Here is a 12,951-nt window from a genome sequence, read left to right on the forward strand (position 1 = left end):
GTAGGAGGTGTTCAAGAGGGGGCTGCAGGGCTCTTGGGTCAGTGCTGCACCAGGCACTGAGGATAATGGCCCTGGAGCTGGCATCATCCTTTGCTTCTTGTCTGGACTTACGGGTTGCAAAGGACAGGTAAAAAATAAATAGGGAGGTACCATACACACAGGCTAAACATTAAGAAGTTGTTTGTTATTGTGATAATAACTATAGCATTACTTCTGAAAGGAGTTTCTGGGTATTTCAAATCTCTTTCTTGTTTAAGGTTTTGGTGGAAAAGGCTGGGAGTCATTGTGATAAATGAACATCATTTAGTATACTGGAGAGATGAAACAAATGTCTTCTATTTAAGGCACTGTACATGATTTTTAAAAGACACTCCTTATTTATGGAGGTATTACTTTTAATAAAACTGCTGAAGATTTATTTTTTGTTGTTTACTGAAAATCAAGATTTGCATGTATTTCTGCTGCTCTAATAACAGATTCCCATGGACCTAGTACCACCAAATCTTCCAAAACAAGACTAGAGTAGGTATGAGGATGGGAGTCAGAGTCTGAGGGACACCTCAAGGTTCTGATGAAGGTCTTTTTTTAAATCTAAAACAGATTTTGCTAATAAGAAATCTCTAGGTAGAGAAATATTTATATATGGTAAGATACCTCTTAAGATTCCACAAAACATTGCTTATTATGCCTTGCCCATTTCAATAATCACTGAAATTGTATCTTTTTCACTGTAAATACCAAATCCTCAGTTTCTTTAGGATTATTCAATTAACTCTGGTTTTCATGAGAAAAGAACAAAGTAAGTTAGATTCAGAGCAAATGAGATGGCAGCTTGTAGCAGCCTCTTCTTCCTATTTCTAAGAGCATAAACATCACTCAAATAGGGTCAACATTATCATACAAAGAGATCTTTTGAATTTGTACCCATAAAAACTGACACAAAATTTGATTCCAAAATTACTACTGTAATAAATCATTAGTGATTGCAGTTATCAGAACACAGTCAATACTGAGCAAATGACAAGGTTCATGCACTAAAAAGTACCTATCCTCCTCTCCTAAGAAACCCTCAAGATTTTACTCAGAGCCTATTTACTTTTCCCTTGTATATAATTCTTACAACCTCCATTTGTTACTAAACAAGTAAGCCACATCATCAATTCTTCTTCCACTCTGATAACGATGGTACCAGCATCCTTGCTCTGGGCTTACTATGTGTTAGGCAGGCATGACGTTAAGCCCCTTTACACATGTTTCTTTATGTAGTGGAAAATATCTTACAGATACAAAGACTCACACATGGAAGACAAACTCCAAGTTAAGAAAATCTTTTTAGACTAAAGTTTCGAATTAGAATTTTTACCAAAACTGAACACAACGTGCATTTTCCATACTTTGGATGAAAGTCCTGTTGACTGATGGCGGCACTGCCAGCTGGAGAATGACTATTTAAAATAATTCTAGAAGCTCGGAAAAGGAAGTCATCTAACAATGGTTTAATGAGTGATGAACCTGGAATAGAGCATAATATTCATATTGAAGATGAACACATATTTTAACTCAAAGACCCTATCATGCACTTCCCTGCCACAGCAGCAGAGGCACCCGAGGCCACCCAACGCAGGGCATTCAGTTTAATGCTTATTTTTTGAGTGCTTACATGGCAAAGCTCTGTGGGTGGAGGGGTAGGGATGAGTGGGACAGGACACAAACACAGACAAGTGAGGGTGCCCTTCCTTTATGAGCCTACACTATGGTGAAAGGCATCAAGTTTCCGCTTAGATACACGAGTACCAAGAACACCACAAGGCAGAATAGTTTGAATGAATAATTAATTCTTATTCTGGGCATAGGGGTGTTCACACAAGGGTTTTTGAAACCTTTAAAATACTGCCTTCTTTAGGTAAAAATGATATGCCTTTCTCTCCCTGGTTAAGAATCACTCTTTTCTATGTATCCTCAGTAGCCAAGAAGATTTTATAGAGCTTAGTTTGTGTTATAAAAGTGATAGTTAATTTGAATATGCTTTTACAAATTATATGTGTACTCTAGAAGAATCTTATATGTACCCCACCACCAGGGGGTGGTGGTTAGGGGCTGCCTCCCCAGATGAGAATCACCTTTTATAGAAGATATACAACAAATTATATATAATAAAGTATGCAACAGCTAAAAAGAAAAGCCTACTTTTAATTATAATGTTTACTTGATATTACTAAGTTATGTGATCCAACCATTTGGAACACTGTACGGTTTAACAACATAGGTAAGATATACCTTAAGTTTGTTAGCCACTGAAATGCCAGACAATTTCCTGCTACTTGAAGGGTCAATTTTCCACGAACACTTAGCACCTATCTTATTTTCCCAATTACACACAATGCTATGGCAGGAACTGAGGTCTTCTGCCACATGATAAAATGAAGCAATAATTACCAAGCATTTCCTTTTCTGCCCCACAGAGTGAGAGGAGGGTCTTAATGAGGCGTAAGTGCCCTGCCAATAAGATGTTGTCCGCTTCACTGGTCTCACATTCAGCTGTGCGATTGGGTTCAAAGTTATCCAGCCAAGTAATCTCATCTTCAAGCATGGTAGCTGGGCTGATTCTTAACTGCTCCATTTCTGAAGCTAAGAAAGAAAAAAAAAAAATCCATTACAAAGAAAGGATTTCACTCCATGGAGCCAAAGTCCCAATCCTTCACGTCACACATCTCGAAAAGACTGTCATTAATAAACAGCAGGCTACGGCTGCAGTGCACAGGGACCAGGACAGCTCCCTCATTCGTAACTGCACACCGACTGGTTGCCTCCTGGGTGCAGGTCACTGTGCTATATGCTGAGGATGTAAGATGAAGGGGACATCCTTGCTCTGGGGAAGCTCCTGGTTTGGTGGATGTTAGCCGCTGTCCCAGAAACAAACTCTCCCCGAGCAGGAAGGGGTACAAGGATACGAGGAGAACCACTGCTCCTGCAGTTACCCCAACCAAGGCAGGGCTGAGTTCTGCAAAGGAGAAAGAGGTGACAGCAGCCGGAATCCAGGTTTCTAGACAAGGAGCAAAACTCCTGGGAACTACTCTGTTCTTCTGTATTAAGCATCTCACTTTCCCCTTCACACAAGGATTTAAAGCGCAATTCCACACTGGAAATTGTGACCGGGGAAGAGAGCAAGAGTGATCATGCTCCTCTTCCACCGCACTGAGGTGAGAGGCAAGCAGGGTACCTGCACGGTGAAAGACACTTCAGGGCTGGACAGGGCTGGACTGGCACCAGAAAGGAACCCTGTCTCCACCACTTACTCAAGGTGTGCCCCTGTTTCCTTGTTCATGCAATGAGGCAACACCTACACTGCAGGGAGCTGTGTATGAAGTGCCTAATATAATACACACTGGCTTATGGAAGATCCTCTAAAATTGGCAATCATTGTTTCAAGACATATTACCTGAGAATTAATTCCTCCTCAGCCCCCAAGAGCCTAATGCGACCCCGGATCCCTCATGCACCACTCACAACACACATCAGTAATGTGTTCATGCATCTGTAAGGTTGCACATGTGTAGCCAACTCATGATCCCAGTCCTCAACCAGCGCGGCAGAGGCGGAGCCTGACGGCCGCTGGCCGGCTTTCACTGGAGCCTGGCTGGAACGCGGTGTTAGGCTAGACTGCTAGGTGCACATGAGTCCATTCACTCTCCAGACCCAACAGATGGCTCTGACTCACGACGCACACTCAGACTACAGCATTAAATGCCTCAGTCTCCACAAAGCCAATCTCACTGCCTCGCTCAGAGCACTGCGTTCTCAGTTTTTGAGAGACACTTCTGGAACCAAAGAAGGCATTTTTGCTGCCATACAGATGTTGCTGAGGATGATTAGTCACTGTATCTTTGTGTGTTCATTACATGAAAGCCTTTATATAATATTTCTTTTAGACTTAAGTACCAGGAAAAAGACTTGCTTCTTTTGAGAAACTATTCTGTTTCTTCTTACTGGGTATTGAGAACAACTCAATATGCTGTTTCCTTTTTACCTTTGACCTCTAGGAACCTCACAACCAAAGTCTGACTGTGTGGGGCCTTATAGCCCGTATATATGCAAGGTATGATTTTTTCCTCCTGGCCATGACATTCTTTCCCAGTTAATATTTTTGTTGAGGCCAGGTGCCGTGGCTCACGCCTGTAATCCTAGCACTATGGGAGGCCGTGGCGGGCGGACTGCTCCAGGTCAGGAGTTCGAAACCAGCCTGATCAAGAGTGAGACCCCGTCTCTACTATAAATACAAATAAATTAATTGGCCAACTAATACATATAGAAAAAATTAGCCGGGCATGGTGGCGCATGCCTGTAGTCCTAGCTACTCGGGAGGCTGAGGCAGGAGGATTGCTTGAGCCCAGAAGTTTGAGGTTGCTGTGAGCCAGGCTGACACCATGGCACTCACTCTAGCCTGGGCAACAAAGTGAGACTCTGTCTCAAAAAATATATATATATTTTTGTTGATCCTGATTTTTATTTTATTAATTTCCTATAAGCTGAAGCAAATTCTTTGTATAAAGTGCAGGAAATAAACTATGAATAACAAACTATTGATTTGAAAATTTACAGAGCATTCCAATATACATTTGCATTATTTAAGGGTAAGTACAAAGATTAAAATCTCAGCACGCTAACAAGAGAACTTTTAACACAATGATACTTCAATTGCCTGACACACAGTAATTTTATCACTTTTATCACTGTCAACTTTTATGACAGTGATAAAAGTCACTTTTATGACTTTTATCACTGTCAACATGCCTCAAAAGAAAGTCCCTCTTTCCTTCAATGATCAACCTTTAAAAATCGTCAGAATAGACTGCACTAGAGAAGACCCTTTACAACAGCTCTGCGTTCGTATAATTGAATACAAGTCTTTGACAATTTTTAAAATGAACAAATCTTCTGAACACATTAACAATTGGGTATATAATAGAAGAAGAGCTCATTGGTACATGGATTTACATGCTATTTTTAAGTAAACAAAATTCAACTTCAAACTAATTACGATTTCATTTATATCTGATTTATTGAGAAACATCCATTTGGCTTTCTCTTCTACTCCTTCCCATCCCCTTCTCCCCACAAATCAAAATTAAACATTTACTTACTTGTTAGATCATCTAATAATTGGCACCTCAAATCAAAATACTCCATACACTGAGATAATAGTCTGAAAAACAGAAAGGTTTCAGTTATTAAAAAGAGTCTGATTTGAAAATAAAAAACATTTTCCCTGTAAGAACAAATTCATAAAAAAAATTAAGCAAGATAATTTTCCTTAGCATAAAATAACAATTTTTCTATTAATTCAAATTCTGTATTTTTGTAAAAAACACATTAATGATTTTACTAATGCAGATAGAGTACAGGAATAATAGTGTAAAGAGAAGGCAACTTACTATATCTATCACATTTTAAATAATACATGCACTGATTGCATACATAGTACACTTATTACATTCATTCATTTAAATATCAACCAATACCTACTAAGCACCTACCAAATGCCTGGAACTGTTTTTGTGGAACAGTGAACAAAAGAACAAAGGAGACAGATGACAAATAAAAAGTATATACATATGTCAAGTGGTGATAAGCACTAAGAAAAAAATAAAGGAACTTAAGAAGAGAAAGAGACAGGGAAATTATTTTATGTAGGATGACCAAGGAAGCTTTATCTGCAATTACAGTAGTTAACAGCACAGGTTTTGGAATCAGACAGACATTGGTTTTAATCCTCGCTCTACTACATATAGTTGGGTACCCCATAGACAACTTATTTCACTTCTCTCAGTTTTCTAATCTCTAAAATTCTTATTATAGTATTAAAAATAGAAATGCATGCATATATACAAACTTATATAAAAGGCTCAAGTATGGACTAATGATGAGACTATATAATGAACCAAGAATTATGGCTTTCAAAAATAAACCTAAGAAAACCGCCAAACTCTTACTATCCTGAGGATTAAAATATAGATACATGTAAAGACTTTAGCATGTTATGTGGCACATAGTTAGCCCATGTAATTGCTGTTATCATCATCATTACTATTAAGGGGAAATATGTACCCAACTTGGGCTTTAAAAAATGATGTGAGATGTAATTTTCAAAATTATGCAAACACATAATTAAGGATTCAGTCCTATGTGCATACTTTTAAAAGAGATTCTTTGAGAATATGTCAAAAACATCATCTAATACTTTCTGCTTCTTTCTCAAAGTTTAGAGAAACTTAATACAAAATCAAACTCTTAAAATTTATTTATATTAAACTGACTCTTACAATGACACGCACAACAATTTTATTAATAACTTCTTAAACAATGGCTTAAACATTTCAACTAAATACTCATTGCTCTTTCAAATACAAGGATCATCTATTTAGGAAAATTTTGGAATTCTAAAGTAAAAAATGTAAGAGGGCAGAAAAAGATATTTCTGTAGCTTTTAATTCAGATATTTACTAAGGAAAAACCATTCTCTAAAATTTGGATTTATACCATTAAAGAATTATTTTTCATTACCAGGAATACAGAGCTAATGTCTAATTCAGGTTATATCTTGACGGTAAACTACAACATAACTGTAAGTTTTGACTAAATTTTTAATATTTGTAAGTCAGTCACCCACAACGATCTTGCCTCAGAAACCAAAATCTTGACTTCTTCCTTATTTAGGCATTTGGAATGTTAAAACAGAAGGTTAAATGCTTTAAAATATTACTTATGTAGAGTCTTAAATACGTGGGCCAGGAATCTCCATATATTAGAAAGTGCATGAGAATATAACAAACACTGATACACACATTTAATCTTATAATGAAGACTTGTAAACAACAGATAAAATGATAACTCAATTAAAGAAAATTCCATGGATTATACTCTTATATCTAGAAAACAAATATATTTTAAAAAGTCAAGGATGGATCAAAGAAGAAATTACAACATATGTTGAGACAAATGAAAATGAAAACACAACATACCAAAAGTTACAGGATATATCGAAAGCTGTGCTATGAGAGGGAAATTTATAGCTATAAATGCTTATATTAAAAAACAAAAAAATATCTAATCAACAACCTATCATTACACCTTAAGAAACTAGAAAAAGAATAAACTAAACTCAAAGCTATCAGAAGGAAGTAAATAATAAAAATGAGAATGAAAATAAGTAAAATAGAGAATGCAATCCAAAAAAAAAATCAATGAAAACAAAACAATCAACAAAACCAAAGTTTGGTTCTTTGATCAACAAAACTGACAAACCTTTAGCTAGACTAAGAAAAAAGGGGTAAGACTACACTCATTTCTTTCCTAACTTCAGAAATGAAAGTGGGAACAGTACTACCAGTTTTACAGAAATAAAAAGGACATTGAAAGAGTGCCATAAGCAACTGTATGCCAACAAATTGGATAATCTAGATATAATGGACAAATTCCTAGAAACACAAAACCTGCCAAGATGGAACCAGGAAGAAATAGGAAAGAATAATCTATACAATAGAAATCAGAACAGACCAGTAATCAAAAACTTCCCAACAAAGAAAAGCCCTGGATCAGGTGGCTTCACTGGTGAATTCAACCCAACATTTAAAGAAGAATTAACACCAGTACTTCTCAAACTCTTCAAAAATATTGAAGAGGAGGTAGGTAACACTTTCTAACTCATTCTATAAGGGCAGCATTACCCTATTACCAAAGCCAAAGATATCACAAGAAAACTATATATACATGCTGATGCAAACATCCTCAACAAAACACTAGCACAAACTAAATTTAGCAGTACATTTACAGGATTATACACCATGAATGAGTGAGATTGACTCCTGGAATGCAAATATGGTCCAAGATATGAAATTCAATGTAATACCACAGTAACATAAAGAAGGAAAAAAAAATGAGAAAAGGCATTTGATGATATTTAACACCTTTTCATGATAAAAACACTTAACAAACTAGGAACAGAAGGAAACTACTTCAACATAATAAAAGCCATATATGAAAAACCCTCAGCTAACATGTTCAGTGGTGAAAGACTAAAAGATTTAGAGCAGGAAACAGAAAGCAAGCTAGGAGGCTACCCCAGCTACCTCTAGACATGGAACTATGAAATACCTGGGCTGAGAAAGTGATGCATAAGAAGATAGGATCAGTGTGACCTGGCTCAAATAATTCTGGGCTCTCACCAACCAGGTGAGCCCTCTTTGTGTCTGGGGTAGGTGAACTGGATGGGGTGGGGCAGGAGTTGGGGACAATGGAGAAGAAATCTTGGGTGTGTTTCAGGGCAAGAAACTCTCCTGCCCTGAATGGAGAGAAAAACACAAACGCCCTCTTTCAGGGTCCAAATGTTAGAAGAAGAAAGGAGAAATTCTTTTATCATCTCAATAATGTACCGTGGACTTTAGGGGAGCAGTATGCAAATTATCATTTATCCTTTCTCTCTGTATAACCTGAGTGTCCTCATTTTTATTACGTACCTCTGATTGACTCCTCTCATAATACTAGTTGGGGACCAGAGAGGCAGCTGAGCCGTGAGAATTACGCCTAGAAGAAACTGATTTGGCTTCTGAACATCTGGATGTGCTGAAGTGTCCGTCTGGCTAAGAGTATACAGTTGATCACAGGCAACCCGGCGAATCTGAAATCACATGATTAGTGGCAAAGGCCATATAACAACCAACATTTATAGCAGCAGTCCCCAACCTTTTTTGGTACCAGGGACCGGTTTCATGGAAGACAATTTTTCCAAGGATGGGGTGGGGGGCAGGGTAGGGACAGAGCTCTGCAGCCTGGTCCCTAACAGGCCACAGACTGGTACCAGTCTGCTGCCTGGGGGTTGGGGACCACAGATTTAGAGACAGCTTAAAAAGTGATTTTCTTCTAAAGGCTACATTATTTATTCACTCAAGTTACTGAGAGATACTATAAAGTATGAGTGTTTCAATTTGTAATGGTAAAGTTTCCACTGAATAAAACTAGGGCTAATTAAAAACAAGTGTGATCTGGGAACTCATTTTCCAAATTATCCTACTATTCTACTCTAATCAATACGTTTATAACGTAACGTAAATGAAAATAAGAAAGTGTTTCCTCAAGGTCATGTAAGGAAGTCAGAATTATAAAATCTATTGAAAGTTCATGGCTTGAAGTGGGTCTTTCCTGAATCTAACATGTTGATGCTTAATGCCAGCTGCCCTTGCAAACTATTTATGCCAAACATGGGCTATAACTTTGTTTGTTATAAACAAATAGAAATTAATTGTAACACTGGTCTCATAATTTTTGGTGGAATATGGAGGAGGTACTGGAAGGGAAGGCAGTATAGTCCAAATGGTCACTTTTCTTTCATGGTCTGCAGCCCCTTTGCACAAATTCCCGGGAGGACTAAGAGCCACTCCCTTACTCCCCACAATGTCACAGGTATCCAAGAGAAGCCAGGACACAACAGGACCAAAGGAGTTCTTGTAAGAAATGCAAGAAATCCTTACCTCAGCACTTGGTGATCCAAGCAGAATATCAATGATAAAATCAGCAACACAGGGCAAGTTATAGAAAGATGCTAATAATAAGAATAAAGAGAATTGGGGGGGGGGGAGAACTAAGTTAGGCAATGCATTTTTGAGATTTTGAAAATTTTGATTAATTTCTTAAACTCAACTTAAGCAGAAATTCATCCCTCCTACATGGAATCAGAATTCAGGATCTTCTATAACTGCTTCTATTTCTGCCATTCACCCCCTGAAATTTTAAGGTGCTCAAGAGAAGGAACCGTGTCTCAATCATTTCTGTACCTCTTAATTCAGCACAATGCCTTGCAATACCAGTTACAGAATAACTATGTCTTGCCTTGATGAACTATCAGTACTTACAAACTATAAAATGTACCCTAAGATAAACTTGTAAACAATAATAGATAAAAGCTTGGAAGGAAGCTATAATTTTTTTTCATCTTGATTTGAAAATAGCTCTAAAATAAACAATTCTAGTAAAATCAAACTAAGTCAATAGCTAAGAGTAGGGCTCCTATGTGTTGGTACACTTTTTACAAGTGGAATTGCTAAGACTTCATTTCTGAATATTTATTTGTTGAGGGCCTACTACATATTAGACAGTGTTTGAGTGCTAAAGATTTAGCAGAGAACAATGGACAACAGTTTCTGTCCTCATGGAGCTTACAATCTAGTTGGGGAGGGGATGATGACAATACAAATTATAAATAAGTGGATTATATTGTATGTTATAAAGTGGTAAATGATATAGAAAACAATAAGGTTAGAGGTTTGGGTAGTGCTGGGGCAAGGGGAGGGTTGTAATTTTTTTTAAAAAGGTGGTCAGGGAACATCTCACTAAGAAGATGACATTTGAGCAGAGACTTGTAGGAGATGAGTAAGAGAGATCCATGTGGAGAGATGGGGAAAGAATGTACCAGAAAGAGGGAACAGCCAGTGCAAAGGCCCTGGGGCAGGAATGTGTCTTAGTGTTGGGGGATTAGCAAGGAGGCCAGGCAGCTGAAGCACAGTGAGTGGGGGGGAGTGCAGGGCAAGGTGAAGGCACAGGAGTGTCACAGGGTGGAGTGTGTCAGCCTTGAGGGCTTAAAGAAGATGTAGCTTTTACCTCTGGGTGAACTGAGAAACCCCTGGAAGGTTCTGAGAGAGGAGTGACACTATCTGACTTACAATTTAGCAAGTGCCCTCTGGTCACTGTGTGGAGAATAGACTGCAAATGTGGGAGCGGGGAGATTGGTCAGGGCGCGCTACTGTTGCAACCCAGGTGGAAATCAAGGCCCTCAGAGGGTACTAACAGTGAGGAGGACACTAAAGGGTGCAATCTAGACAGAGTTTTAATAAGGATGTGCTGACAGATTAGAAGTACGGTGTAAAAAAAGATACCAAGGATGAACCTAAGGTTTCTGGCCACAGCAAATGGAAGAATGAAACTGCCTTGAAATAAGTTGAGAAAACTCTTGGGTGACATGGGCAAGATTAGGAGTTTATTTAGTCTGGGTATGTGAAGTTGGGGGTGTCTATCTGATATCCAAGTGGAGATGTCAGGCCAAGACCCAAATTTAGGTGTTGTCAATATAAAGATGAAAAATAAGACGAGATCACCAAAGCCAGCAATAAACACAAAAGGGCAAATCTTAAGTTTCACAATTTTTTTTCTTTTTTTTTTTTTCAATGACAGGGGCTTGTTCTGCCACCCAGGCTGGAATGCAGTGGTGTCATCATAGCTCACTGAAACCTCAGACCCCTGGGCTCAAGTGATCCTCCCATCTTGGCCTCCCAAAGTGCTAAGATTATAGGGGCGAGCCACTGTGGCTGGCCAAGTTTCACCATTTTTAAGATTGGAGTCTTTATCAGGAATTGACAGATAATTCACTATAACTTAGGTTATTTCCCCAACTAGATAGAAAACTCCTGGAGTGCAGACATACTGCCCTGGCAACAACTACTAAGGAACCTTGTATACCAAAGGTGCTCAATGAACACTTCTTCAGAATGAACTATTCCAGCATTATTCTTACCTACTCCACATGGCAACTTTTCCCCTTTTCATTTCTATAAATAGGACCTTATCGAGAAGAAACATAAATAATTCCTAACAGAAACCTGGTCTTTCCCTAAAGAGATAAATCACAAACAAGCCTCCTGCATACCTAGTTGCTGGCTCCGAAGCTGCAGGCACGTAACAAGAAGAGACAAAGCCTCTCCAGCAATCAGTGAGTCTTTGGTGGACACAGACTGTTGTCGAACACAGATTCCTGCATGCAGGGCTACTGGCTCTCCTTCACTTCCAGAGCTGCAATTGCTTCCTGAAAACAGGCAAGCAGAACTTTACCGTGCATCCTACAGGAACTGTGCTCTATTTTAATATCCTTTTAATATATGTCCCAGAATCCTCACATGACATTACATATTTCAGTAAAACACTCCACTCTAAGAAACAAAAGAAATTTAATCACTGTATTTGAAATGCCCTGTTTTGTCCCTAGAACATATTTGTAGGCACTCAAAATGTGTTCACAAGGCAAAACTAATTTCAAGTGATAGGAATAAGAATAGTGCATAGTGGCATCAGGAAGCCTTCCTGGGATATTAGAAATATTCCATATCTTGTAACTTGATCTAGATGGGTTATATGCATACAAAAATCCTAAAAATCCCATACACTTTACTGCCTGCACATTACTGTATGTCATGATTTTTAAAAAACTTTATTATTGAGATATTTATAAACACACTTACTGAGCAGGAAAACCAGACAAAGCTGAGAAATACAGTATATAAAAAAGGCCTAATTGAAAATAACTTGCCAAACCAAGAAAAAAACTGTTTTCCAGGTCAGTATTCTGGATGAGATTATATTATAGCCACAATTATCAGCTTCATGACACTCTTACACTCAGCTAAGCTAAAAATTACTTGATTAGGTTTCCTCATTTACTCTATGTGCTTGCAAATGCTTTTCTTTTTTAAATGAAGTATGGCATACATACAGTAATGTGCACAAATATTAAGTGTTTAGCTCAAAGTATTTTTATTCATGCTCAAAAGCATAAGAAAAGGCTCTCTCCCTTTGTGACTCTGATAAACCTACACGAAGATAATTCTTACAGTTATTTCTTGCCCAATGTTCTAATTACAGTCCCTTTTTAATCAGTACCTGAACTGCTGAGTCTGTTTCGAATTCCAGCAGGAAACAGGGAATTACTTTCTTTAATTGGCTGGCTACTCCCAACGAGGTCAAGCCGTCCTGCAGCTGCAGCCCATGACAATCTCATGAAACAAGCCACAGTAGAAGTGAAATCACTTACTTCCATTGTCTAAAGAAGTATGGAAACATTGTGATGAGAAAAGGTAGTACTTAAACCCATGCCACTGACCTCTGTAAGCTTCTTACTGATCCCAACTTTGT

General features: G+C 38.2%; 1 protein-coding gene across 3 annotated transcripts in view; it reads right to left on the minus strand.

Annotated features, from left to right (window-relative positions):
* USP24 (ubiquitin specific peptidase 24) overlaps positions 1-12,951 on the minus strand; it is a 138,111-nt gene that overhangs the window by 37,763 nt on the left and 87,397 nt on the right. For all 3 annotated transcript variants that reach the window (XM_020289190.2, XM_075998608.1, XM_075998616.1), the window contains exons 35-41: positions 12,700-12,859; positions 11,693-11,848; positions 9,525-9,595; positions 8,514-8,674; positions 5,142-5,203; positions 2,437-2,628; positions 1,395-1,512 (exon numbers count right to left, since the gene is read on the minus strand). In XM_020289190.2, coding sequence (XP_020144779.2) covers positions 1,395-1,512; positions 2,437-2,628; positions 5,142-5,203; positions 8,514-8,674; positions 9,525-9,595; positions 11,693-11,848; positions 12,700-12,859 — 920 coding nt within the window. The remainder of the gene's footprint in view (positions 1-1,394; positions 1,513-2,436; positions 2,629-5,141; positions 5,204-8,513; positions 8,675-9,524; positions 9,596-11,692; positions 11,849-12,699; positions 12,860-12,951) is intronic.

Source organism: Microcebus murinus, chromosome 2, assembly GCF_040939455.1.
Source record: "Microcebus murinus isolate Inina chromosome 2, M.murinus_Inina_mat1.0, whole genome shotgun sequence".
Classification (NCBI taxonomy): Eukaryota; Metazoa; Chordata; class Mammalia; order Primates; family Cheirogaleidae; genus Microcebus; species Microcebus murinus.